Here is a 24,824-nt window from a genome sequence, read left to right as displayed (position 1 = left end):
TGAAGTTCATGTTCTCATGATTTATTTTTAGGAATAAAAATGTTTCAAAACATCCCCCCCTCTGTTTTTTTCACAAATCGCACCCTGATTATGACAATATCGCAACATAAAATCATGCCTATTATACTGCATGCATATTGGTTATCTGACAACTATATTTCATAATATAAGTTATATAACATGTTTTTATTTTAATCTTACAGCAGTGACCATCCACATCCTGAAGCCCTCAAGACCTTTAGATCAAATTTGAGGAAGAAATTTCAGTGTCTTTATGAGGGAACAGCAAAGCAGGGAAACCCAACACTCCTGAATGAGATCTACACTGATCTCTACATCACAGAGAGTGATTGTGGAGAGATCAATAATGAGCATGAGGTGAGACAGATTGAAACTCAATCCAGGAGAGCAGCAACAGAGGACAAACCGATCAAATGCACAGACATCTTTAGACCTTTACCTGGACAAGACAAACCCATCAGAACTGTGCTGACAAAAGGAGTCGCTGGCATTGGAAAAACAGTCTCTGTGCAGAAGTTCATCCTGGACTGGGCCGAAGGAACAGAGAATCAGGAGATCCAGCTTATATTTCCACTTCCTTTCAGAGAGCTCAACCTATTGAAGGACAAAAACCTCAGTCTTTCAGATCTTCTGCAGGTTTTTTTCATTGAAACCAAAGAAATTAAACCATTCACTGGTGAATATAAAGTGGTCTTTGTTTTTGATGGTCTGGATGAGTGTCGTCTGACTTTGGATTTTAATGTGAAACTGTGTAATATATCTGAATCCGCCCCAGTGGACGTGCTGCTGACAAACCTCATTGCGGGGAATCTGCTTCCCTCTGCTCTCATCTGGATCACCTCCAGACCAGCAGCAGCCGATCTCGTCCCTTCTGAGTGTTTGCATCGAGTGACTGAGGTACGAGGATTCAATGATCCACAGAAGGAGGAATACTTCAGGAAGAGAATCAGTGATCAGAGTCAGGCCGATAAAATCATCAGACACCTGAAGTCATCAAGGAGCCTCTTCATCATGTGCCACATCCCAGTGTTTTGCTGGATCTCATCCACTGTTTTAGAGAAGATGTTGAGTGGCGCAGAGAGCGGAGAGATTCCCAAGACTCTCACTCAAATGTACACACACTTCTTGATCATTCAGACCAAAATCAAACAAGAGAAGGACTATGAGAAGAAAGTGAAGGATGAAGACATGATCCTCAAACTAGGGAAACTGGCCTTTCAGCAGCTTGTGAAAGGCAACCTGATCTTCTATGAGGAAGACCTGAGCGAGTGTGGCATTGATGAGACCGAAGCATCAATTTACTCGGGATTGTGCACTCAGATCTTCAGAGAGGAGTTGGGCTTTTATCAGGGGAAAGTCTTCTGCTTTGTTCATCTGAGCATTCAGGAGCATCTAGGAGCTCTTTATGTGCTGCTTTCCTTCCTGCTGTACAAGAGGGATGTGCTCAATGAAAACCTCAGCTCAAAACATGCACATGAGTTTACATGTCATACGATATCTGACCTGCACCAGAGAGCCGTGGACAAGGCTCTGCAGAGTACAAATGGACATCTGGATCTTTTCCTGCGGTTTCTTCTGGGTCTCTCGCTGGAGTCCAATCAGAAGCTTCTGAAAGGCCTTCTGACACACGTTAGAAAACTCCAGTACAGTAAAGAGAAAACGATTGAATACATTAAGACGAGAATAAGAATGAATCCCTCACCGGAAAAATCTATCAATCTGTTCCACTCTTTAAATGAACTGGGCGATATTTCTCTTGTAAATGAAATCCAGGAGTGTCTCGGATCTGGAGGTCTTTCAAGCACCAGATTGTCCTCGTCACAGTGGTCAGCTGTTGTCTTTGTTTTATTAACCTCAGAGTGTTTGAATGAGTTTCATTTGAGTAAATACAGAAGCAGAAAAAAAGGCCAAAACCACATGTCAGCAGATGAATTACTTCAGAAGCTCTTGCCTGTAGTTGAAGCCTCCAGATCAGCTCAGTAAGTCTGAAGACAATCACCAGATGTCTTGTAATGCTGTGCTTCTCTGTTCATTGTTGTCTATGGTAATTTAATGGTATTAATTTGACCTGCTTTTTTAACAAAAGACAAACTTGACTCACACATGACTCTCTTCATTTCCACATTAACTGTGAACTTGAGATTAAGATTAAGGCTTAGGTGTTGAATATCTGTAAGGCATCATATGTTGCTCTTTAAATGAAACTCTCTCTCATCTTCTGATATAGTGAACTTCGCCAAGTCTGAAAACTTTTGTATGAATGCAACATCTGCCATTTTTGCTGTTTGGATTTGCTTAAAGAATTTATGACCTTTTCCTCATAAAATAACCAGTTTGAGGTTATTACATGATCTTATATATTGATTAGACTTTTATTCTGCATGCATAAAATGTGCAAACTATCAGTCTCTATGGAAAACACAGACAAATTAAATGCAGGATCATTATTTGTAGAGTTTTAACATCACAAAACATGTTTTTAATGTAGTTAATAGTGACCATCCTGTTTGCATTAGACTTTGGAGAATTTTTATTTATGATAATTATTTTATTTATTTATTATTTTATTTATAACAATAAAGTAAAAGCAAAAGTAATAAAAAAAGAAATAAACATTAAACCCGCATAGATTTAATATTTAATATCAATGTCTCTCTGTGGTTGTGTAGCTCCTGCTGAACTGATAAAGTAAATTGTGTCATTGTTGTGCAGGTTGAGTGATTGTGGTGTCACAGCTGAAGGTTGTGCTGCTCTGGCTTCAGCTCTGAGATCAGACTCAGACCTCAGAGAACTGGATCTGTCTGGTAATAAAATAGGAGATAAAGGTGTGAAGCTGCTCTCTGATGGACTGAAGGATCCTCACTGTAAACTGGAGAAACTGACGTAAGATCATACATTAATCTTAAATGAAAAAATAATAATTATTTTAAAGGATTATTGTTCTTATGTTTTTGGATTATAGTGATTTATGATAACACAATAAAGCAAAAGTAAACAAAATGTACTAAACCCACACAGATTTAGTTTTTAATATTAATCACCCTCACGCATTAATCACACTCTCAGTGGATTTGTAGTTACTGCTGAACTGCGAAAGTAAAGTGTTTGTCGCTGTTTGGCAGGTTGAGATGTTCAGGTGTCACAGATGAAGGTTGTGCTGCTCTGGCTTCAGCTCTGAGATCAAACTCACACCTCAGGGAACTGGATCTGACTGGGAATAAACAACAAGACTCAGGAGTTATTCTGCTCTCTAATGGACTGAAGGATCATCACTGTAAACTGAAGAAACTGTGGTAAAATCATACATTCATTATAATTGAGACAAGAATCAACTTGATGTAATTTTACATTATTATTATTTATTTATATTAGCACATAATAAAGCAAAATAAAAAAAACAACATTAAACTCATACAGCTTTAATATTTAATGTCTCAGTCTCTCTGTGGTTGTGTAGTTTCTGCTGAACTAAGAGAGATTGTGTCATTGTTCTGCAGGTTGTGGGATTGTGAGATCACAGATGAAGGTTGTGCTGCTCTGGCTTCAGCTCTGAGATCAAACTCACACCTCAGAGAACTGGATCTATCGTGGAATAAAATAGAAAATGGAGGTCTGACGCTGCTCTCTGTTGGACTGAAGGATCCTCTCTGTAAACTGGAGAAACTAACGTAAGATGATACATTAATTACATTAATTGAAAGACAAATGAAATTATTTTAAGGGATTATTCTCTTTTTGTTGTTTACATTAACACACAATAAAGCAAAAGTAAATAAAAAGTAATAAAACCATTAAACCCACAGTCTCTCTGTGGTTGTGTAGTTCCTGCTGAACTGAGAGATTAAAGTGTATGTTGTTGTTCTACAAGGTTGATTAATTGTGAGATCAAAGCTGAAGGTTGCGCTGCTCTGACTTCAGCTCTGAGATCAAACTCACACCTCAGAGAACTGGAACTGTCTGAGAATATAATAGGAGATAAAGGTTTGAAGCTGCTCTCTGATGGACTGAAGGATCCTCACTGTAAACTGGAGAAACTGATGTAAGGTCATGCATTAATCTTAACAGAGACAAAAAATAATGTTTTAAGGAATTATTATCCTTATGTTGTTCATAAGAACATCATAATGATTTACAATAACACAATAAAGCAAAAGTAAATGAAAAGTAAATAATTTAAAAAAAAAACATTAAACAGATTTAATATTTAATATTACAGTCTCTGTGGTTGTGTAGTTACTGCTGAAGTGAGAGATTACAGTGTGTGTCATTGTTTTCTACAGGTTGAGATATTGTGAGATCACAGATGAAGGTTGTGTTGCTCTGACTTCAGCTCTGAGACCAGACTCACACCTCAGAGAACTAAATCTGTTTGGGAATAAAATAGGAGATAAAGGTGTGACGCTGCTCTCTGATGGACTGAAGGATCCTCACTGTAAACTGGAGAAACTGATGTAAGATCAAACATTAATCCTAGCTGTATCTTGTGGTACATGTTGCCCTTTTTTAGGGTTAAAGGTTAAAATAGGTTAAATGTAACTCTACACCCTTGCTTCATTTAATAAATGCAGACCCATTAATATGCTAACTACCCCCACCTCCACTCAATCACACCAGCTCAGAGATTCAGTCAGCCAACATACTGAGGTAAATGCTGCAAAATGATATCGCTCTTTACAATGTCGGACACATCAATGTATTTAATATGATTAGCCTTTTGCTTGACTATGTTATCAACCAGCTAAAAAATAGGTTGCTAATGTTACACAAACCATGTTTCCATTCGTCATCTGCCTTTCAAAAGTTAATATCCTTAGAAATGCTTTGAACCACTTATAACGTCAGTGGCATAAAGTTAATCACAACATCGTAATATACATCATATACAAAATTCACCCTCTATATATTGCTAAACGTACCCAATTTTTTTTAACAATCCATATCCATATATTAAACACCACATAGACATACAAACAACATTAAAAACTTGATTTTCACCACAGATGCCGCTGTCAGTAGCCTAAAAGAGGCCTAGAAATAGGGTTTCGTTCCAACAAGTGGGGCACTAACTACTTTTTTTTTATTTAACATCTGAAATATATAGAGATTCCTTAGGAAAAAGTTCTCTGCACACAACCTTGCAGTTTTTGAGAAAAATTATGCTAAAGGTGCCCATTTTGAAATAAAGTGAAACCACAGGGAATTTTGCATTTTTTAACCTGTTTATCATATAAACCCAAAAATGCTAAATTACCACTTGAGTAAACCAGTAAACTACAAAATAAACCAGTTTGAAATGTGTGATATACCTGAAGTTGCCATCTAGGCACAGTAAACATAAGATTATCAAGAAAACTTCTATCATTAACATCCCAATTACTTCTCATTATGTTGTTCCAATTCAAAGGTAATGTTTGAGGTAAAATCTGAATAACAAATAGAATTCAGCCAAAATATAATATATAAAAAAGTAAAACACTTTTCAAAATAACACATTTAATGGTGAATTGTCAATTCGCATACACGAACAGTAACTGCACTGCATGTACACTGTAAAAAATATTACATGTTATCTACTTAAAAAAATTATGGTAACAATATTACACGTATTATATTTAAGTAGATTTTAAGGTGTTTTCTTTTGTGTGTGTGAGATCTACCCGAATAAATAAAGTAAAATGTCCTAAATTATTTAGTCTATGGCACATGATGAATTTAATATTATTAGTGGAATGTGCTTTTTTTAAAATTTAAGTCGTTTCACAAATAAATCAAGCAGAATTTACTCATTTGTATTAATGAAATTTACTTAATTATAACATTTACTGCCTTTTTCAGACAGTAAATGTTATAATAATGAATACATAATGCACTTTTTCCATGTTATTGAGAAACATCATTTTGTTACACAAAAACATGTCAGCGTGCCTCAGTTCTTTCGGGTAGGTGTGGTTTACTGCATACTTAAGTCCAATAAGAGCAGCACAGGCTCTTGTCAAATTTTCCAAGCCAGCCATGACTTGCCACCCCTCCAAGATGATGCTGAAATACTCCTGAGAATCCCTCTTGCAGATGGCAATTTTCATTATGTGCTGCAGGATATCTCTATTGTCACACTGTAAAACAAACATTATTTTTATCTTGTCTGTCTCATAAGTCTGTCCATAATTATAAACTTGATTTGTGTACGGTTGTAAAATTTCTTTAACAGCTTAAAATGCTAAGACAACTACAAGTAAACCATTATAGTTTATTTTCTTTGTAATCACTGAAACATAAAAATATTATGTTTCAGTGGACCACAAAGACAAAGACTGTCACAATAACATAAGTACAGTTTCACCAATGACAGAGGGTGTATTCAGGAAGAAAAAATAAAATAAATGTAAAATTACATTTGGTGACACTATTGTAGGGGGGAATTAAATTTCAATGGTCCACCATAGACATTCTACTAACTATATAGTAACTACATGTCAACTAACTCAGAGAGTATCAGTAGACTGCTAGGTTAGGGTCAATAGATAAAGTTAACATGTAGATGCAGTTACTTAGTAGAATGTCTAAAGTGGACCATCAAAATAAAGTGTTACCTTTTTAGTGGCTGACAAAAATCTATTTTGTGTTAAATATTTTCACTTTAGCTTTATATACCTGGGCACAAGCCGCTCTCACTGCAATCAAACGCATAGGTTCTTTATATAATCGAGCAATAAAACTTTTGGATAAAAAAACATTAAAACATAACAAAACGTTATCATCATTGCAGCATCTTTAATAAATATAATTTAATCAATTTTGATAGCTTTAGCAATTTTTCCTTTCTTAAACTAATTTATAAGTGCATTAATCATCTAGCACCTGAGCCACTATAAGTACATTTATTGTAAGACAGGACAACATCCGAGTCACTAGGAGCTCCACAAATCTTGACTCTAAAATATCATACTGCAAGACCAGCTTTGGACAGACGACCTTCTCTGTGAAGAGTTCTAAAGTCTGGAACTCATTACCTTTTGAAATCAAGACTGTGTCCGACTTTAAGATGTTCACTTCCAGGCTTAAAAACTGGTTAAAAATAAACCAAAAGTGTATTCATTTTGAATTATTATAAGAGTTGTATATGATATGTATGTATGTTTATATTATTATTATATTTTTTTATTATTGAAGTAGTTAATCATGTAAATTTTATTGTGTATAAAAGCCCTTCCAGGGACAGGAGTTGAAAATTAGCAATAGCTATAAACTTTATAAACTTAAAATAAATATAATTTAATTAGACAAAAAGCCTATCGTTTAAGTTGCATTTCTATTTTTACAAATAAAAACAATGCACATATACATTTCTCAAAACACCATAAATATAAAGATTGATTCTTGTCACATTGTACTGTTGGATGAGGTCATCCTCTTTTTCACCCATATAACAGATTAAGCAATGGTGGATAACGTCTCTCATCGCGTCAGTGTTTTTATCCGGATTCTGATCGGGAAGTTTGTAAATTAGCATCATCCAAAATAATGAAAAAATATTGATATGTTAGCTATGAAAGTAACTTAACTTACTTGCAGCATGGGATCAATAACGTAGCTAAGTTAGCTCCATAGTGTCCGACGTTTTAAGCCATTCCTTCGCACATTGCTTGATTTGTTCCCATCGAACTTCAGTAAAGAGCTACGGACCTTTCCCACCATCTTTTCCGGAACTCATAGAACCGTTACATTCGTAACTCTCGTTCTATTTCGTTCTTACTGACCGCCAGAGGCAGTGCTTCCCACTGGATGACTCATAACAACAAGGTCACGAGGAGGCTACTCCTAACCTTAAGCTGAAGTTGAGGGTCCCAAGAGGACTGCTGCTTCCAGAGCACCAGGGGCTGCCACATTAACCCTGTAGTATCTGGAAAAGGTATCAGTGGATGACCAATTAGCCGCTGCACAAATGTCCATTAGAGGTACACCTTTTAATGCTGCCCAAGATGTTGAGATACTTCTTGTTGAATGGCATTTTATGCCGGCTGGCACTGTCAGGTTGTTTTCCTTATATGCCTGGACAATGACCTCCACCACCCAGTGTGACAACCTCTGCTTTGACAGAGGCTGCCCTTTTCTTGGCCCGCCGTAGCAGAGAAAGAGTTGGTCCGACCGCCGCAGTTTCTCTGTGGCACTCAGATAGCCCCGAAGGGCTCGCACTGGGCATACTTGTTCTGTTGGATTGCCCTCTTGTGTGTCACACACCGAACGATTAAGTGCTACCAACTCAATTGGTTGATTCCTAAATGATGTTGCGAGACTTTTGGGTAGGAATGAGGGGTTAGGCCACAATGTCACCATTGACCCATCCGCATTCCAACGCATACAGGACATATTAGTTGACAATGCATGGAGCTCACCAACATGTTTGGCTGACGTTATTGCCAAAAGGAATACAGTCTTTATTGAAATCCACTTTAGGTCACAATGCTCCATTGGCTCAAATGGGTGTTGTGTAAGTGATCTTAAAACCAGACTGAGGTCTCATGCAGGTACTCTAACCGATGGAGCAGGGTGCAATCGCTGAGTACCTTTCGGAAAGCAGGTGATTAGAATATGTGGCCCTAGTGATTGACCATCTACTTTTACATGCTGGGCAGAAATTGCAGCCACATATACCTTTAGGGTAGAGGGAGCCCTGTTATCGTCTAGCAGGGACTGCAGAAAACATAATACCATTGGTACTGGGCAGTGGTCTGGGACCAAACTTCTTGGTGTACACCAATCAGTGAAAAGCTTCCACCTGCAAGCATAGATATTCCTGGTGGAAGGTGCTCTAGAATTCAGGATTGTGTTTTGCACTTTAACATCTAACATCACAAGACGTCAACATTAATTCTGGCTCTTCAGCGGCCAGACACAGAGCTGTAACCGATCTGGGTTTGGGTGTCATATCTGCCCCTATAACTGAAGGAGCAGGTCCTTCCTCCTGGGTAGGCTCCAGGGCTCCCCATTGAGAAGCCAGCATAACATTGGAAACCAATGTCTCCCTGGCCAGTTCGGTGCCACTAGGAGAATCCTGTGGTCCCCTTGAAGAATTCTGTGGAGAGTTGGCAGAATTAAGGGGTTCGGGGGAAAGGCATAGAGTAGAAGATTTGGCCAGGCATGTGCTAACGCATCCTGACCCAACGGGCTGGACTTCTCTGTCCATGAGAACCACAGGGGGCATTGGGTTGAGGGTTCTGAGGCAAACAGATCCACCGGTGCTCTGCCAAATTGTCGCCAAATCATCTGAACAACTTCTGGATTGATTCTCCATTCTCCTGGCAAAGGTCTGTGGCGAGACAATAAGTCTGCCCCCACATTCGACCCTCCTGGTATATGCATCGCTCTGACACTTGCAAATCGAGGGAAGGCCCATGTCAGGAGGTCTTGTGCCACTCTCAAAGACTGACTGGACCTCGTGCCACCTTGATGGTTGATATGATATACCACTGATGTATTTTCTGTTCTGATGAGAATATGGTGATTCTTTAGGGCCGGCGCAAAATGTTTCAGAGCTAATTGCACTGCTTGGAGCTCCAGGGTATTCATGTCTCTTGTGGCTTGCTCAGGTTTCCATAACCCCCTGTGCTGCCACACTGCCCCCCAGCCACTCAGTGAAGCATCTGTCTGTATTATCTCCCGGCAAGAGGGAATCACACCCAGAGCTACCCCTTTCGTCAGGAATGACCTCTTTTTCCATTGTATCAAGGTAAGGAGGCATCGTTCTGTAACTTTGACCAGCCTGCTCCTGTGCCATGTGGGGTTCAGGTGAAGACTGTTTACCCATCTCTGATAAGGGCGCAAGGAAAGTAGGCCCAGTGGTATCAAGGCAGCTGCTGCTGCTAGCATGCCCATCAATCTGAGGACCGTTCTGAATGGCAGCCTGATCTGTTTCCGAAAATGCCGGAGTAAGAGCAATATGCTGTCCACCCTCTGAGGTGATGGGAATGCTTTCATTGATCTCGAGTCTAGAGTGATGCCTATGAACTTCACAGACTGACATGGGATCAACTGACTCTTGCTGAAATTCACCCTGAGACCCAACTGAGTGACATGGGCAATCGGCAGATTGGAGTGTTCTGTTGCCTGCCCTTGAGATGGAGCACAGATGAGCCAGTCGTCCAGATAAGGAAGCACCTGTACTCCTCTGGCTTGTATTGGGGACAACGCTGCCGCTACGCACTTGATGAACACCCAAGGGGACAGGGACAGTCCAAATGGTAGGACTCAGAACTGATAGACCTGGCCTCGAAATGCAAAGCGGAGAAAGGGTCTCTGTTGCGGTGCAATTGGAATATCTATTGTGGTGAACCACTGTAGTGGTCTTACCGCCTGAAGGACTTCCGTTGTGCATAGCATGTGGAGTGGTAAAACCTTGAGGTACTGATTGAGGCCACGAAGGTCGAGAATGTGCCTTACGCCACCATCTTTTTTCGGGATTATATAGTACACCGAGTAAAACCCATTTAGCCGTGCTGACCACTTTACTGGTTCTATGGCGTCCTTTTCTAGGAGTTCGGCTACTTGTCTTGACAATGCCAGTGAGCTGTTGGGGTCTTTGACAGTCGTCATCTTGACCCCATTGAAAGCAAGCAGGGGCCCGCCGTCGGAATTGCACCCTGTACCCTTGGGATAGCGTTGCTATTAACCAAGGGTCTTAGGTGTTTTCTTTCCAGAAATTGAGCTGCTGGTGTGAAAAACGTCCGACGGTTGGCCGCAGGACTTCATGCCCTGCGAGCCTGGGCTTTATTGTCTCGGGGGGGGGAGACAATTATAACAAAATAATTGTTGCCCTCGTGCTCTGGGGTACTGCACATGCTGATCTAGTTGCCTTGGCTGGCTCCTCTGAACAGCACCAGAAAGAACCAAATGTTGAGAGCGAGTAGGATATCGTCTCCCATACCCTTGTCTAACTTGCCATGGTGGAGTTCCTCTTAGGTCTGCCAGCTGCTGTCTGGTCTTATTCGTCTGAATGCCCTGTTCCAGAGTTTGTTGTGCCGCTGGTCCAAACAGTTGGCCTGGGACTACAGGGAGGTCACGAAATGTTCTCATGCAGGCCTCTGACAGTGGAGACTGTGCCAGCCATACTTGCCGGCATGCCTGAGTGAGTGTTGACATGAGTCTACCCAACTCTCTTGACATGAATGCCAATGCTTGCAAAGATGCATCGCTTAGTATTTGGGCTGATGGATCACCCCCAATAGGTTGGAGAGACTGGGATAGCGCCAGCATAAGATGAGAGAGTGAATTCCCTATACGACCCATGCGTGCTGCAGTATTGTACACCTGACTAAGAAGATCGTCCATCATTCTCCACTGAGGTCGTGGGCAGCGAGCATTCGGTCTCCAAGCCTCTTCCGGTGATATGATAAAAGAGGCGATAAATGGATCCACTTTTGGTATCTGACCCAGGCCATAAGAGTCTGGTTCGTGCATTGCTGCCAAGGCTCTGCTTGCTGTGGTATGATGAGTAAGTGACTTGGGATTATCCCAGCACTTCTGTAGTTCCTCGATATAATCTTTGGATGGGGGAATGCTAAGAGCAGATGGTTTTGCCGTTCCTCTGAAAAAGGCACTGGAGCGAGCTACCACTGTAGTGGCAGTGTCAAGTCAAGTCAAGTCACATTTATTTATATAGCGCTTTTCACAATACAGATTGTATCAAAGCAGCTTCAAAGTGATAACATGTAAGTAGCACAACACAGATCAACAACATTGCTAAACACTAAATAAATAACCCCAACTGAGCAAGCTCAAAGCAAGCCAAAAGCAAGGCGACAGTGGCAAGGAACCAAACTCCATCAGATTGGATGGAGAAAAACCCAGGCTCAGTCGGGGGCCAGTTCTCCTCTGGCTTACATTCATATTGTTTAAATATAAATATTAAATATAAATATTGTTTATGAATCAAACAGCGCCATAACATATCGCAGGCGTTGAGTCGTCTCATCACAGGCGTTGAGTCGTCTCATCACAGGCGTTGGGGCATCCGAAATCCCCGTGAGAGGCTGGACACAAAACTGGACCTGACGAACGCCATTTTTCTCGGGACAAGCGTCCCGAGATAACAGCAGAAAGGCAGATGGGAAATAATTAGCATAGCTGATGTTCATAATAATTTCCGTTATAACTCACAAACTCTCCGTAACCCGAACTCTCCGCAACCCAACCATACGCGCCGACCCGTTTGTCTAAAAGGCTGTCGAGCCCCACTGGTGCGTTAAGCAGTTTCAGTGGCAAACGGTTCCGTATGGCATAACAGAGGACTAGAAGGTAAGCATTATGTGAATGCTTGACTAAAGAGATGCGTCTTTAATCTAGTTTTGAACTGTGTCAGCGAGTCAGAGGCTCGGACCGTATCGGGAAGGCCATTCCAGAGTTTTGGAGCTAAATGCGAGAACGCCCTCCCTCCTTTACTGGACTTCGATATCCTAGGAATGACCAGAAGCCTTGAATTTAGTGATCTTAAGGAACGCGGTGGATTGTAGGGCGAAAGAAGGTCCGTTAAGTACATAGGTGCTAAACCATTTAGGGCTTTATAGGTCAGTAGTAGTATTTTGTAGTTGATGCGGAACTTAATAGGTAACCAGTGTAGAGATGATAAAATCGGTGTTATATGATCATATTTTCTTGACCTAGTAAGAACTCTAGCAGCTGCATTTTGTACTAACTGTAGCTTGTTTATTGAGGATGCAGGACAACCGGCTAATAAAGCATTACAGTAATCTAGTCTCGAGGTCATGAATGCGTGAACTAATTTTTCTGCATCAGAAATAGATAGCATGTTACGTAGCTTAGCAATGTTTCTAAGGTGGAAAAAGGCTGTTCTTGTAACATATGAAATATGATTTTCGAACGACAAGTTGCGGTCTAGTATAACACCCAGGTCTTTTACTGTAGTGGATAAAGTAACAGGACATCCGTCTATATTAAAGTTGTATTGTGAGAGGTTTTGTGAGTAGTTTTTTGGACCAATAAGTAATACCTCCGTTTTATCTGAATTTAATAGCAGGAAATTACGCGTCATCCAGCATTTTATATCTTTGAGACACTCTGTCATTTTAGATGAGTTAGTGTTTTCATCTGGTCGTGATGAAATATATAATTGAGTGTCGTCAGCGTAACAGTGGAAATTAATTCCATGTTTTCTTATAATATTACCAAGTGGCAGCATATATATTGAGAATAGCAGAGGGCCTAAAACTGATCCTTGCGGTACTCCATAGTCTACTGACGTTATCTTTGATTTTTTCCCATTTAAACAGACAAAATGAGAACGGTCCGATAAGTACGATCTAAACCAGCTTAATGCCTGTCCCTGGACACCGGTGAAGTTTTGTAGTCGATCCAAGAGTATTATATGATCTATAGTGTCGAACGCAGCGCTAAGATCAAGTAGGACTAGTATTGAGATACAGCCTTGGTCAGAAGCTAAAAGTAAATCATTTGTAATTTTAACTAGCGCAGTTTCTGTACTATGATGCGGTCTGAATCCTGACTGGAATTTTTCATAGATATCATTTTCTTGCAAAAAAGAGCACAATTGAGCGGACACTACTTTTTCAAGTATTTTGGACATAAATGGAAGATTTGAAATGGGTCTGTAATTTGCCAAGTTATTTGGATCTAATTGCGGTTTCTTAATGAGCGGTTTTATTACAGCCAGCTTGTATATTTTTGGGACATGACCTAAAGATAAAGACGAGTTAATAATATTGAGGAGAGGCTCTTCCACTACAGGTAATAGTTCTTTCAGTAGTTTAGTGGGTATTGGATCTAATAAACAAGTTGTTGGTTTAGATGCAATGATAAGTTTATTTAGCTCCTCCTGTCCTATCGTTGTAAAGCGGTTTAGTTGTTCTAGAGGGTCGATAATTGAAGCTGAATCATAAGACACCATAGCGGATTGTACATTTATAATTTTGTTTCGGATGCTTTCTATTTTCGCATTGAAGTAATTCATAAAATCATTACTACTAAACTGTAAAGGTATATTTTGCTCTGGTGATGTCTGTTTATTTGTTAGTCTAGCCACGGTGTTAAATAAAAACCTTGGATTATTTTGGTTATTTTCGATTAGTTTGCGGAGATGCTCAGCCCTGGCTGTTTTTAGTGTCTTTTTATAACGTGACATACTGTCTTTCCACGCGATTCTAAAGACCTCTAAATTAGTTTGTTTCCATTTACGCTCTAAGTTGCGAGTTTCTCTCTTGATAGCATGCGTAGCACTGTTGTACCACGGTGCTTTAATTTTCTCTCGAACCTTTTTTAATCTAATTGGCGCAACAATATCTAATGTACTAGTAAGAATGGTGCTTAAACTGCTAGTCATTTCCTCTAATTCATCTGTTTTTTTGGGTTCACTTAGCAGCTTAGATAGATCAGGTAAGCTATTTGAAAATCCATCTATAGTGGTTGGAAGGATTGTTCTGCCTGGTCTATAACGTGGCGCAACATGACATATTTCAGCAGTACGTATTATGCAAGTCACCATGTAATGATCAGAGACATCATCGCTTTGCGGTATAATATCTATATCAGTTGGATCGGTTCCATATGATATAATTAAATCTAGTGTATGATTTAGACGATGAGTGGGACCACTGACGTTTTGTTTGACCCCAAAGGAGTTTAATAAATCTGTAAACGCAGCCCCTAAAGCATCATTTGTATTATCTACGTGTATGTTAAAATCTCCAGCAATTATTGCTTTATCGACATTTACCAATAGATCCGAGAGAAAGTCTGCGAACTCTTTTAGGAATTCAGCATATGGCCCTGGAGGTCTATATACAGTAGCCAGGGCTAGAGATAATATAGATTTCCTTCTTACATCTAAGAGCGTAACATTTAGCACAAGTACTTCAAATGAATTAAACCTGTGACCTGTTTTCTGAGTAAATATTAAAAATATCTTTATAGATTGTTGCAACACCGCCGCCACGACCGATCAGACGAGGCTCATGTTTATAACAGTATCCTGGCGGAGTAGATTCGTTTAGACCGAAATACTCATTTGGTTTAAGCCAGGTTTCAGTAAGGCACAGAACATCGAAGTTATTGTCTGTGACCATTTCATTTATGATAACCGCCTTAGGTGTGAGCGATCTAATGTTTAGGAGACCTAGCTTTAGAAATTGTTTTTGTTGACTGATATTTAGATTTTCTGGTTTAATTACAATAAGATTTTTGCTAGATCCTACACTAGATTTATTGTTTGGCTTCACTAAACGAGGAATAGACACAGTTTCTATATAATGTTCCACACTATGCTTATTAGTTAAGTTTGGACCGCAAAGGCTGTAATTTGGACTTTGACTCATTAGTCATCTGGTGCGTAATGTCTTGGAAATGTTGTCCGACAGCACAGCCGCTCCGATTCGGCTGGGATGGAGACCATCTGTGCTGTACACAGTCTCGGTCTTTCCCAAAACAGATGCCAGTTATTTACAAAGTGCAGCCCCTGTTCATTACACAATGACATTAACCATTCATTTAATGCAAAAAGTCTACTGAACCTTTCCTGTCCTTGTCTGTACGTGGGAAGCGGTCCAGACACGATGATCGCTGCTTTAGGCGCTGTGCTGCGTACCGTCTCGATCAGGCTCCTGTAGTCCTTCTTCAGAACCTCCGTCTGCCGCAGCCTAATGTCGTTCGCTCCCGCGTGCAGCACAACAGCTCCGACGCGCTCGTCCCCGTTCAGGATCTCGGGAACCTGTGCAGCAACATCAAGAACACGAGCACCAGGAAAGCAGTGAGTGCGCACTTTACCTTTATCCGAATTAGCGCGGACATGGCGGACTATGGATGTGCCGATGATCACGGCGTCATCGCGTTCCGGCTCGCGAAGAGGGGAGAAGCGGTTCCGGGTGGAGATCTCGAAGACCGGGAGGGGCGGAGAGGCAGCTCTGGTCCTGGCTCGAGTCTTCCGCTGTGTGATCCATGGTCCATGTTGTTTCGGTGCCGGAGTGAATGAAGCCTTAGATGATCGCATCTTCCTCGGCAGAGTAACGTACGGCGTAGATGAACTCGGAGTCAAAGAGTGATTTGATTTGTTAGCGTCGGCGCGTGATGCTTCAAGCGTTGAGCGCCGATCCAGCAGCTCGGCTTGCTTCACCAGCAGACCGCGGATCTGTTTCTCGACGTATTCCAGCTCCTGCTTCACCGTGAAGAGCTCGAATGTGTCTTCATCTGCACTCAAAGGTAATGTTAGACACGCATCTGATATGTTCGCCATTATAACGGATGATCAGTAAATTAGTAGTGATACTACAACTATCACTACTAATTTAGGATTGAAATGTCGGAAATAACCAGGATTCAGTGAAACGGGTGTAAAATGAGACGATCAAATAGGCGAGAGGGCACGCGTGGAATGCTAGCGGGCTAAAGGCTAGTAGCCAGGATTTAGGGAGGTTGGATATAAGTAGCGATATCAAAGCAATCCAATTGTTTTTTATAAGGAATACTATCGAGGATAAGTTCACATAGTATAAAAATAGAAAGTGCTTGTTTATAAATAAGTGGTAAAGAAGAAAATCAAGGATTTGTGAAGAAATTCTCCGGAGCTACAAACACAAACAACCGATCGCTCGCGCCAGTGTCCAGGCTTAAGCATGCCAACGCAATCTGGAGGGCTTGTCTCACCACATCCTGATCCAATTCTACTCCTTCATTTGAACCCTGTGCCGTGTTCTGAGAGTCATCATGAGAGAAGTTAGAATGGCTTCCTGATAAGAATTCCTCATTTACCTCCTCCCGAAACTGGCTTTGAGAGGCTGCCGTGGACAGCATATCCTCCTCAGGAACAGGCAATCCGTTACTGGGATTTCTCAACATCGGTGATGGTGCTTCCCTTGGTTGCAGATTTAGAATTAAAAACTTAATCTGGGCAAACTCTGAGGTCAACACCTCCACTCTATTGGTTAAAGCATCCTCTCTATGTCTCTTACTGGTGGAGACACTCCCCGTTTCCACCCTTTTCCGCTTAGCCGACACTTTTCCCTACCGAGGGGCCTCTGAGGTCAAGAGTGCCTCTACTGCACCTAGTCTGGAAGTTATCCGCTCCCAGGACATGGTGCTACAATTCATAGAGGCATCCTCAGTGAGGCCCTGCTTCAAATGTTCCAAGCCTAAGCAGGATGTACAGCAGTCATGTCCATCGTCCTGCTGTAAAGTGGCCGTGCACACAGTGCACGTCAGGCTAAGCTGTTCCATACTGCCACACCAGTGCTTTATTCAAGGCCGAGCGAGAACACTCTGGGAGCCACAAAAATTCTATAACGGTAAGAGACCAAAATATTTTTTTTTCAGCCAAAGTAGTGGAAATTTTCATTTTATTTATTTTTTTATTTTTAATTTTTTCACTGTTAACAGGAGTACCAGGTAGGTAACAGTACAGAAAACAGAGCGAAAACACTCGTATTTAACGCAATTGCTTGAAATACACCTATATAAGAAAACACAAACAAAAACAATGATATGTATGTACATAAATATATGCTATAGCTACATACTACATGTGTAAGACTGTGTGATCTATAAATCTTCTTACCTAATTTGTATTTTCAATTTGAATACAACTGCAGTGAACGCCGTTGGTCTGTAACAAAAATATATATATATATATTGTATAATATTATATATATTGGAGCGAAACCACTCTGAGATGCCACTTATACCCGTTTCAAGAAACAATATCCAGTGTTTAAAAGCAACTTACCGCGCTCTGGCAGCGACCAGAATAAACAGTCGTGTTCCAGCAAAGTAAGTTTGTCTTCAATCCACCGCAGCCTCTGGAGGACGCACAACGCGCGGCTCCAACAACACTGTTTGTTACGAGGCTGTGAAAGACGGAATCCAGAGCCATGTATTCAGAGAGTTGCGACACGCTTTGATGTCGCCGCAAGGCTGTCACGTGGTTCATGGAAGCCCCAATAGTTCCAAAACAGACGTGGGCTGTCATGTTCTTCAATGGACAGACAGCAGCGATTGCATTATTAAACGGTAAATATAAAATAAAACGCACACCGAAGTACTTTTTAAGCTTTTATTGCGTTTGATTAATGTCAGTGTTGGATTTGGAGAGGCAGGGTGACAACTATTTTTGGAGGGAAAAGCTTGTGTTCATGTTCGCATTGGTAGTTGCACTGGCTTTAGCGGCTCTAACTTAACTTTTCCATGTCATTCATCTGATGATGGACCTCTCATGATATTTATTTTAGCACAACTGGGATGTAGGTTATTGATTCCCGTGATCTTGCTTATAAATTCCGATTCAGCCATTAGCCTACCGTGATCACGCAAAGACCCATGGACCGGTGGCCCGTTCAGGATAACAATCACGACAACCAACGTAAAATATAAATACGCTGTGCATGTACAAATGAATGATTTAGGAGGGATATAGACTGATCCCATGACGTAGCAATGACCATATTTACAGTAATGTTCGGTAAATTTTAACTGTTAGGTATCTTTTCTATATTTTGAATGTACTTTATTTTCTATAGTGCTATGGACCATTTAATATGTATGTCCTGAATAAAGATATGATGATGATGATGATGAGTTAATGAGTAAAATATTTGTTCCTAAATATGATCCATAACTGTTGGGATTCAATTCAGTGGCTAATGTAGCCCTTCATCCTACCCTATTCATAGACTAAACCATTCATCAGAAAAAACACACAAATACATTTATACGAGGTACTATGTATTCCCCCCCCCATATATATATATATATATATATATATATATATATATATATTATGTATGCCTATATACATTACACAAACACATGCATAACCCTAAACCATTTAAATAAATAAATTGTGTGTGTGTGTGTGTGTGTGTGTATGTATATCTAATATTATATATATATATAATATTGTATATCTAATGTTATATATATATATATATATATAGTATATCTAATATTATATATATATATATATATATATATATGATGTTATAAAACAATATTATATACATCAGGTAACCATAAGTTAGCTAACAATATTAGTGAAGTGTTGGTCACGTAAGCTATCGCTGCAATTAACCTATTATCTTCCAATAAACATTTACTAGATCTGGCTACATAACATATAACTACAGACTAGATTCACGAGAGGTCGGCTAATGTGTGAAAAAGTAAAAAAATACAGTCATTTCATTAATTTACCAGCGAGCGTACTTCGGAAGCACTGAAAATGAATGCGGTTTAATGCTGGAAATATCAGTGGTTGGAACTAATGGGCGGGTCCATGACATGCGTCACTTCCGCATTCCTGAGTTACAATGGCGGTCTATGGGACTGTCAGAACTCTCTAAATACATGGCTCTGACGGAATCCAAGTATTCTGAATAAAAGTTTTTTTTCTTTTTTTTTCTCTCTTCGACCTGCAATCTGCACGTATACGAGAAGATTAAAGAGACAGGTTGCAGGATGTCACGGGGTTAAGTAGAGGGGATCCCCATGACGTACCTGGTCATGTGATGAATTTGTTGTTATTAGACTCGACCTGAGCATGAGCAAGAAAGATAATATTCAGTGGGAAGCACTGCCTCTGGTGGTCAGTAAGAACGAAATAGAAATACACTTTACGGGTGTTAGTCGAGCTTGATCGCCGCTATCAGATGAAGATGTGCTGCTTACGTCCTCCTCCATGTTTACATGTGCGTAGAGATATTAGCTTGATTTCGGCTATGACCTACTTACATTTTCGACACTGATTGGTTGAAAATCTAGCTCAACAGTTTTTTATGTCTCAATACGCAGTCAATATAGTGCACCAATAAATTACACTTTCTCATTAACTGCAGGATAATGCGTGGAGAACTTTTTGTTTGGATACCTTTTATTAACGTTGAACATATTGAGCAAAAGAAAATGTAGTGGTGAACCTAAACGATACAGCTCACGTACAGTGGCCTAACAGAGGTTTTTAAGTAAATATTAGAATAATACTTAAATTGTTAGTAATATTTCAAGATGATGGGTTTCTGGACTGAAGTGACTTAGATTTATTGATTTATCAGTCTTTATCCGACGTTTTTTTGAATGACGTTCAAATGTATCAGATATTATCCATCAGGCTTTGGAAGAATGTTTATTTTATTCATTTCTCAATCAACATTGCATTGCGTTATGTTTTGAAATTTCTGAGTTTTAATCATAAAACTAAGCATTTAAATATCATCTTTCTTAGACATATTATTGGGAAATATAGAGACATAGAGTGAGGACTGGTTTTAAATGCATTTTATATCAGTGGTTCTCTTCTCCAGTCCTGGGGAACCACCGCACTGAACATTTTGTGGGTTGAACTAAGAGAGTGAAGTGTGTGTTGTTGTTCTACAGGTTGAGATGTTGTGAGATCACAGCTGAAGGTTGTGCTGCTCTGACTTCAGCTCTGAGATCAAACTCACACCTCAGAGAACTGGATCTGACTGGGAATAAACTGCAAGACTCGGGAGTGTATCTCCTCTCCAGTGGACTGAAAGATCCTCATTGTAGCCTGGAGAAATTGATGTAAATAATCTGAAGTGGAAAAATAATCAAATTATTTAACATTATTGTTCTTATGTTTTTGGATTATAGTGATTTATGATAATACACAATCAAGCAAGAAGTAATAAAAACAATAAACCCTTTCCTTTCCTGGTTAATATCTCAGTCTTTATGTGGTTGTGTAGTTCCTGTTTAACGGAGAGATTGAAGTGTGTGTTGTTGTTTTGCAGGTTGAGTGATTGTAATCTTACAAGAGAAGGTTGTGCTGCTCTGGCTTCAGCTCTGAGATCAGACTCACACCTCAGAGAACTGGATCTGACTGAGAACAGATTAAGACATGCAAGTGTGAAGAGTCTCTCTGCTTTAAAAGATAATCCACATTATAAACTTGAGACACTATTGTAAGTATTGATTCGCATAACATAATATAATAATGTAATTTGAACGAGTTAATCCTCTGAACAGATCTGTCAGTAATGCATGTGTTACTTTCTGTGTTTTCTTTTACTAACAGATATTAGATGATGGTGAATATGGAGCCACTAGAGACATCATCAACACTAAAGTCACATGACCTTTACTGGGTTTACTGTATATACAGACTGTATATACAGGATTTGTCTAAATCCACATGATGGTTTAGGGGCGGGGTAAGGGGTAGGTCATTCGTACGAATTCATACGAATTGGCCAATTCGTAAAATATGTACGATTTAGCAAAATCGTACTAATTCATACGAGTGAGGTCGTATGAGTTAGTACGAATTAGACACTTTTTAATCATGCGTCGAATTCGTATGATTTGGTCGTGAGATCGGGTTGACTGATCTCATGAAATAGCGTGTTTATGACATGCCAATTCGTATTTCCATTTTTGGTGTGCTATCAACAACACGCATAATCGCTTTTCAGCGTGCTTATAAACGCCGTTGACTTAACGTTATTACTGTTTATACCATGGTCTGGGTGAATACTCGATTCTGATTGGCTGCAGGGTGTCTGTTAAAAAGTGATCGAGGACACCCAGTAAAGTAGTTCTGGTGAAACTGCCTGTTTACCATTCGAAATTTATAAATAAATGCGCTGCCTACAACAGCTGTGAGTAACCATAGCAACAGGCAGTCAAAGTATACGTTAACAATTTGCTTTATCAAAACAAACATCTAACGTTAGTTATGTAGTATTCTTACATTCTGCTAAGAACCAATCGTATGCCATAGACATAATATCCTGTGTTCTTATTGGCCATGTCACATGTCAGTAATATAGACCCCTTTTGCGCCGACGTCACAGTTACGTCACAGCACTAGCTGGAGTAAAAAACAAAGTGAAAACTGGAGGCGGCCAATACAAAACACCACAGATTCGGCTACATAATAATGAGCTTAAATAATTGTTACTATTATTAAATGTCATCTTGTTGTGTCGTTTGGTGCAAGAATTGAAAAATGAATATGCTGTATCTGGAACTTTTATTTATAGAAAATATTCACATAATTAAAATCACACTGTAATTTCACTCTTTACATTGTCGTCGTCTCGGCGCTGGCTCTGCAGAACTGCGGATCGTTCAAACAAGTCGTGTACAGGACCATATAGGCATCTAAAGATTCATATTCATAGATTCAGTTTCTCTTTACGATCGGTTTCTCTATAAGGTAGGTGTAGAAGTCAGGCCACTCAACCGAGGTAACGTACGTTAATCCTGTCAGATCATCCATGCATTGAGTGAGCGTGTAGGCGGCTACAAGTCGGCCAATCTGGTTCTGTCCGTTAAAAATAACTTTTGGAAATAACAATAGCGGTCCTGGACACTGAGTGACCTTACACATTAAGATAATATCGGATTTTCTCCAGTCATTGTTAATAAACAAGCTAACAATCCTTGCTGCTAGCGTTAGTGAAGCAGCCAGATGGATCTTTCTGCCTCCACCTAAGCTCCGCCCACAAAAAACGTCACCATGTTTACCAACTGTAAAAGGGTCTATAATATAGCTCTGGAGAGTTCAGAGTTCAGTATGCATCCAGCAAGATAAGAGTGAGCACTTTGCCTGTGTGATTTTGAGTTAATAAATCCTCATGATGACAAAACGAATTCAGCGTGCAGAGAGTCTCCCAGAGTCTCCTTCCATCGTAATATGAACAAAAGCTTTACAAGTTACAGGGGTTGGACAATGAAACTGAAACACTGGCCAATGTTGGAGGTTTCACATCTATATGCCTGGCGGCCAATCTTCAGAGTGAAGCACGGGTGGATCAGTGATGGTTTGAGCTCCAATATCATGACAATCCTGATTGTATTTGATGGACACGACACTGCCGAGGACAACCAAACCCTTCTGGAGGATCATGAGCACCTGATGCTCAAACCGTGTATCAGCATGATCATGCACCAACACACACAGCAAGACTTGTGACAGAAGGGTTTGATGAAGATGAAAGTGACGTTGAACATCTCCCATGGTCTGACAGTCACCAGATCTGAATATTATTGAGGTGTTTTGGAGGAGCGAGTCCACCAGCATCATATAGTGACCTGGACACTGTTCTGGAAGAGGAACGGCTCATAATCCCTCTGGTCACTGTGAAGGACTTCTATCTGTCAATTGGTGCTGTATTTGGATGCAAAATGAGGCCCTCACCATTCTAACAAATTATTGTGTAGTAAAACCAGGTGTTTCAGTTTTTTTGTCCAACCCCTGTAGATATTACATAGCCTACTAATACAACAATGAGCGACTTTTCGTTATTTCGAAATAACGTTTTTTTATAACGTTTTTATTTATGACGTTATTTCGTCAGTCTCTCACGGACTGACGGAGCCCAGTAAGCCCGCAGACTGCTCTCGCATCGATGTCACCGACATTATTTGACGGATCTCCACTCCAGCATCGGAGAGTCGATCTACAGCGGTAGTTAGTGTAGACTAGTTTAACACATAGTGTTTTATGTGTAATAAAAAAATAACTATGCCTAACGTTACCTTTGTGTTTCATGAAAAAAAAAAATGCATTTTTGAACCTGAAGGGTTCTACAAGCTGAGCGGACTATATCAAGTTACTAAATAAATCGTCAGGCAAGTTATTATTTGAAAAAACTAGATTTAGCCTAATTAAAATATAAACTAATGTTTTAAAAATGTTTTATTTGGCAAGTAACCATGGTATAAGCGGGTTAATGCCCTCCGAGGTGTCCATTGTCAGGTTTTAATGGACTTCGGCGGAGGCATTCCGCTGCGCGTCGGCCGGTTCACGCCTGCCGTCGTCCATTAAAGCCTGACAATGGGCTCTATGCACGGCGGTATTTCCGGTGAAGGATTAAGGATGCTCGATAACTTCCGCCGATCGTAGAGTCCAATGCAATACTGAGAATTTATATTGAATTTTATACTCCATGGTTATAATAAAGAAACGTTAGTCACAAAAACAGATAAAACAGACACTCCTCGTTGTGTTTATGCTTCTTTTTAAAATTATATTAAATAAACATAACTATATATAAAATTACTTCTAAACGTATGTATGTTTCGTTTCAAAGACGGGAGGATGTTGTGGCAGATTTCCAGTCCCAACTCAAATCATCAAAGTCTGGTTCAGCTCTCAGAGAAAATCTTTCAGAGTCGAGGTTTCAGGTCTCAGAAGAATAACTTTATTGAGCAGTTCAACAAAGTGAGATGTCGGCCAGGCATCTCATCTTACAATGGTCTGCACTCATTTCTTATACCTTGTGGTAGCCAATTAGCGCTCAAATTGTTATCTTTTCTCTCCTTGCTCCTCCTTATTACTCCTCCCAGATTAAAAACACCTGCATTATCATTTTATTTTTAATTGGGGCAAACTTCCTTGCGCATGCGTATCATTTCTTTTTACACAATGGGCTCCTTGTTTCAGTACACTTTTCCCAGTGGCACATTGTTACATTGTATACAATCTGTTTCTCTCCCAGTGCCTCCCAACACCTGCATCTGTGCTACAAGTGTTTTTTGGGTACTTTTCCACTCTCTCGTCCCTGTCCTCATGTGCCCTAAGACCCTAGTTTTTTCTGCTTGGCATTACATCACATGCACGCTTCTTTCACATGCTCAGCATGCTTCTTTCACATGTACAGCACTCTTCTTTCACATGTACATAGGACAAGCAGAATTCTCCAACATAGCCCCCCTTTGGGACTTTCTCTAGTCCCACACTCAATAATTGTGCCCAGGATGCATCTTTATGAGTCGGTCTTCTCTCCTTCTACCAATATGGTCAATATAGACCATTCACCTTTTAC

General features: G+C 40.1%; 1 protein-coding gene across 3 annotated transcripts in view; it reads left to right on the top strand.

Moving 5' to 3' along the window:
* The window catches only part of LOC120462366 (NACHT, LRR and PYD domains-containing protein 12), a 34,831-nt gene extending 11,334 nt beyond the window's left edge, over positions 1-23,497 (top strand). The window contains exons 7-15 of one of the 3 annotated variants that reach the window (XM_039650981.2): positions 204-2,000; positions 2,734-2,904; positions 3,144-3,314; positions 3,519-3,689; positions 3,890-4,060; positions 4,302-4,472; positions 20,404-20,574; positions 20,784-20,954; positions 21,068-23,497. In XM_039650981.2, coding sequence (XP_039506915.2) covers positions 204-2,000; positions 2,734-2,904; positions 3,144-3,314; positions 3,519-3,689; positions 3,890-4,060; positions 4,302-4,472; positions 20,404-20,574; positions 20,784-20,954; positions 21,068-21,074 — 3,001 coding nt within the window. In that variant the 3' untranslated portion in view covers positions 21,075-23,497. Of the gene's footprint in view, positions 1-203; positions 2,001-2,733; positions 2,905-3,143; positions 3,315-3,518; positions 3,690-3,889; positions 4,061-4,301; positions 4,473-20,403; positions 20,575-20,783; positions 20,959-21,067 lie in introns of those variants that run through there. The other 2 variants (XM_039650982.2, XM_089120070.1) reach the window with 2 other exon arrangements.
* The last annotated feature ends 1,327 nt before the right edge of the window (positions 23,498-24,824 follow it).

This window comes from Pimephales promelas, chromosome 15 (genome assembly GCF_988280905.1).
Source record: "Pimephales promelas chromosome 15, fPimPro1.hap1.1, whole genome shotgun sequence".
NCBI lineage: Eukaryota > Metazoa > Chordata > Actinopteri > Cypriniformes > Leuciscidae > Pimephales > Pimephales promelas.
The sequence above is the reverse complement of the archived record's forward strand: the minus strand, read 5'-3'. Positions and strand labels throughout refer to the sequence as shown.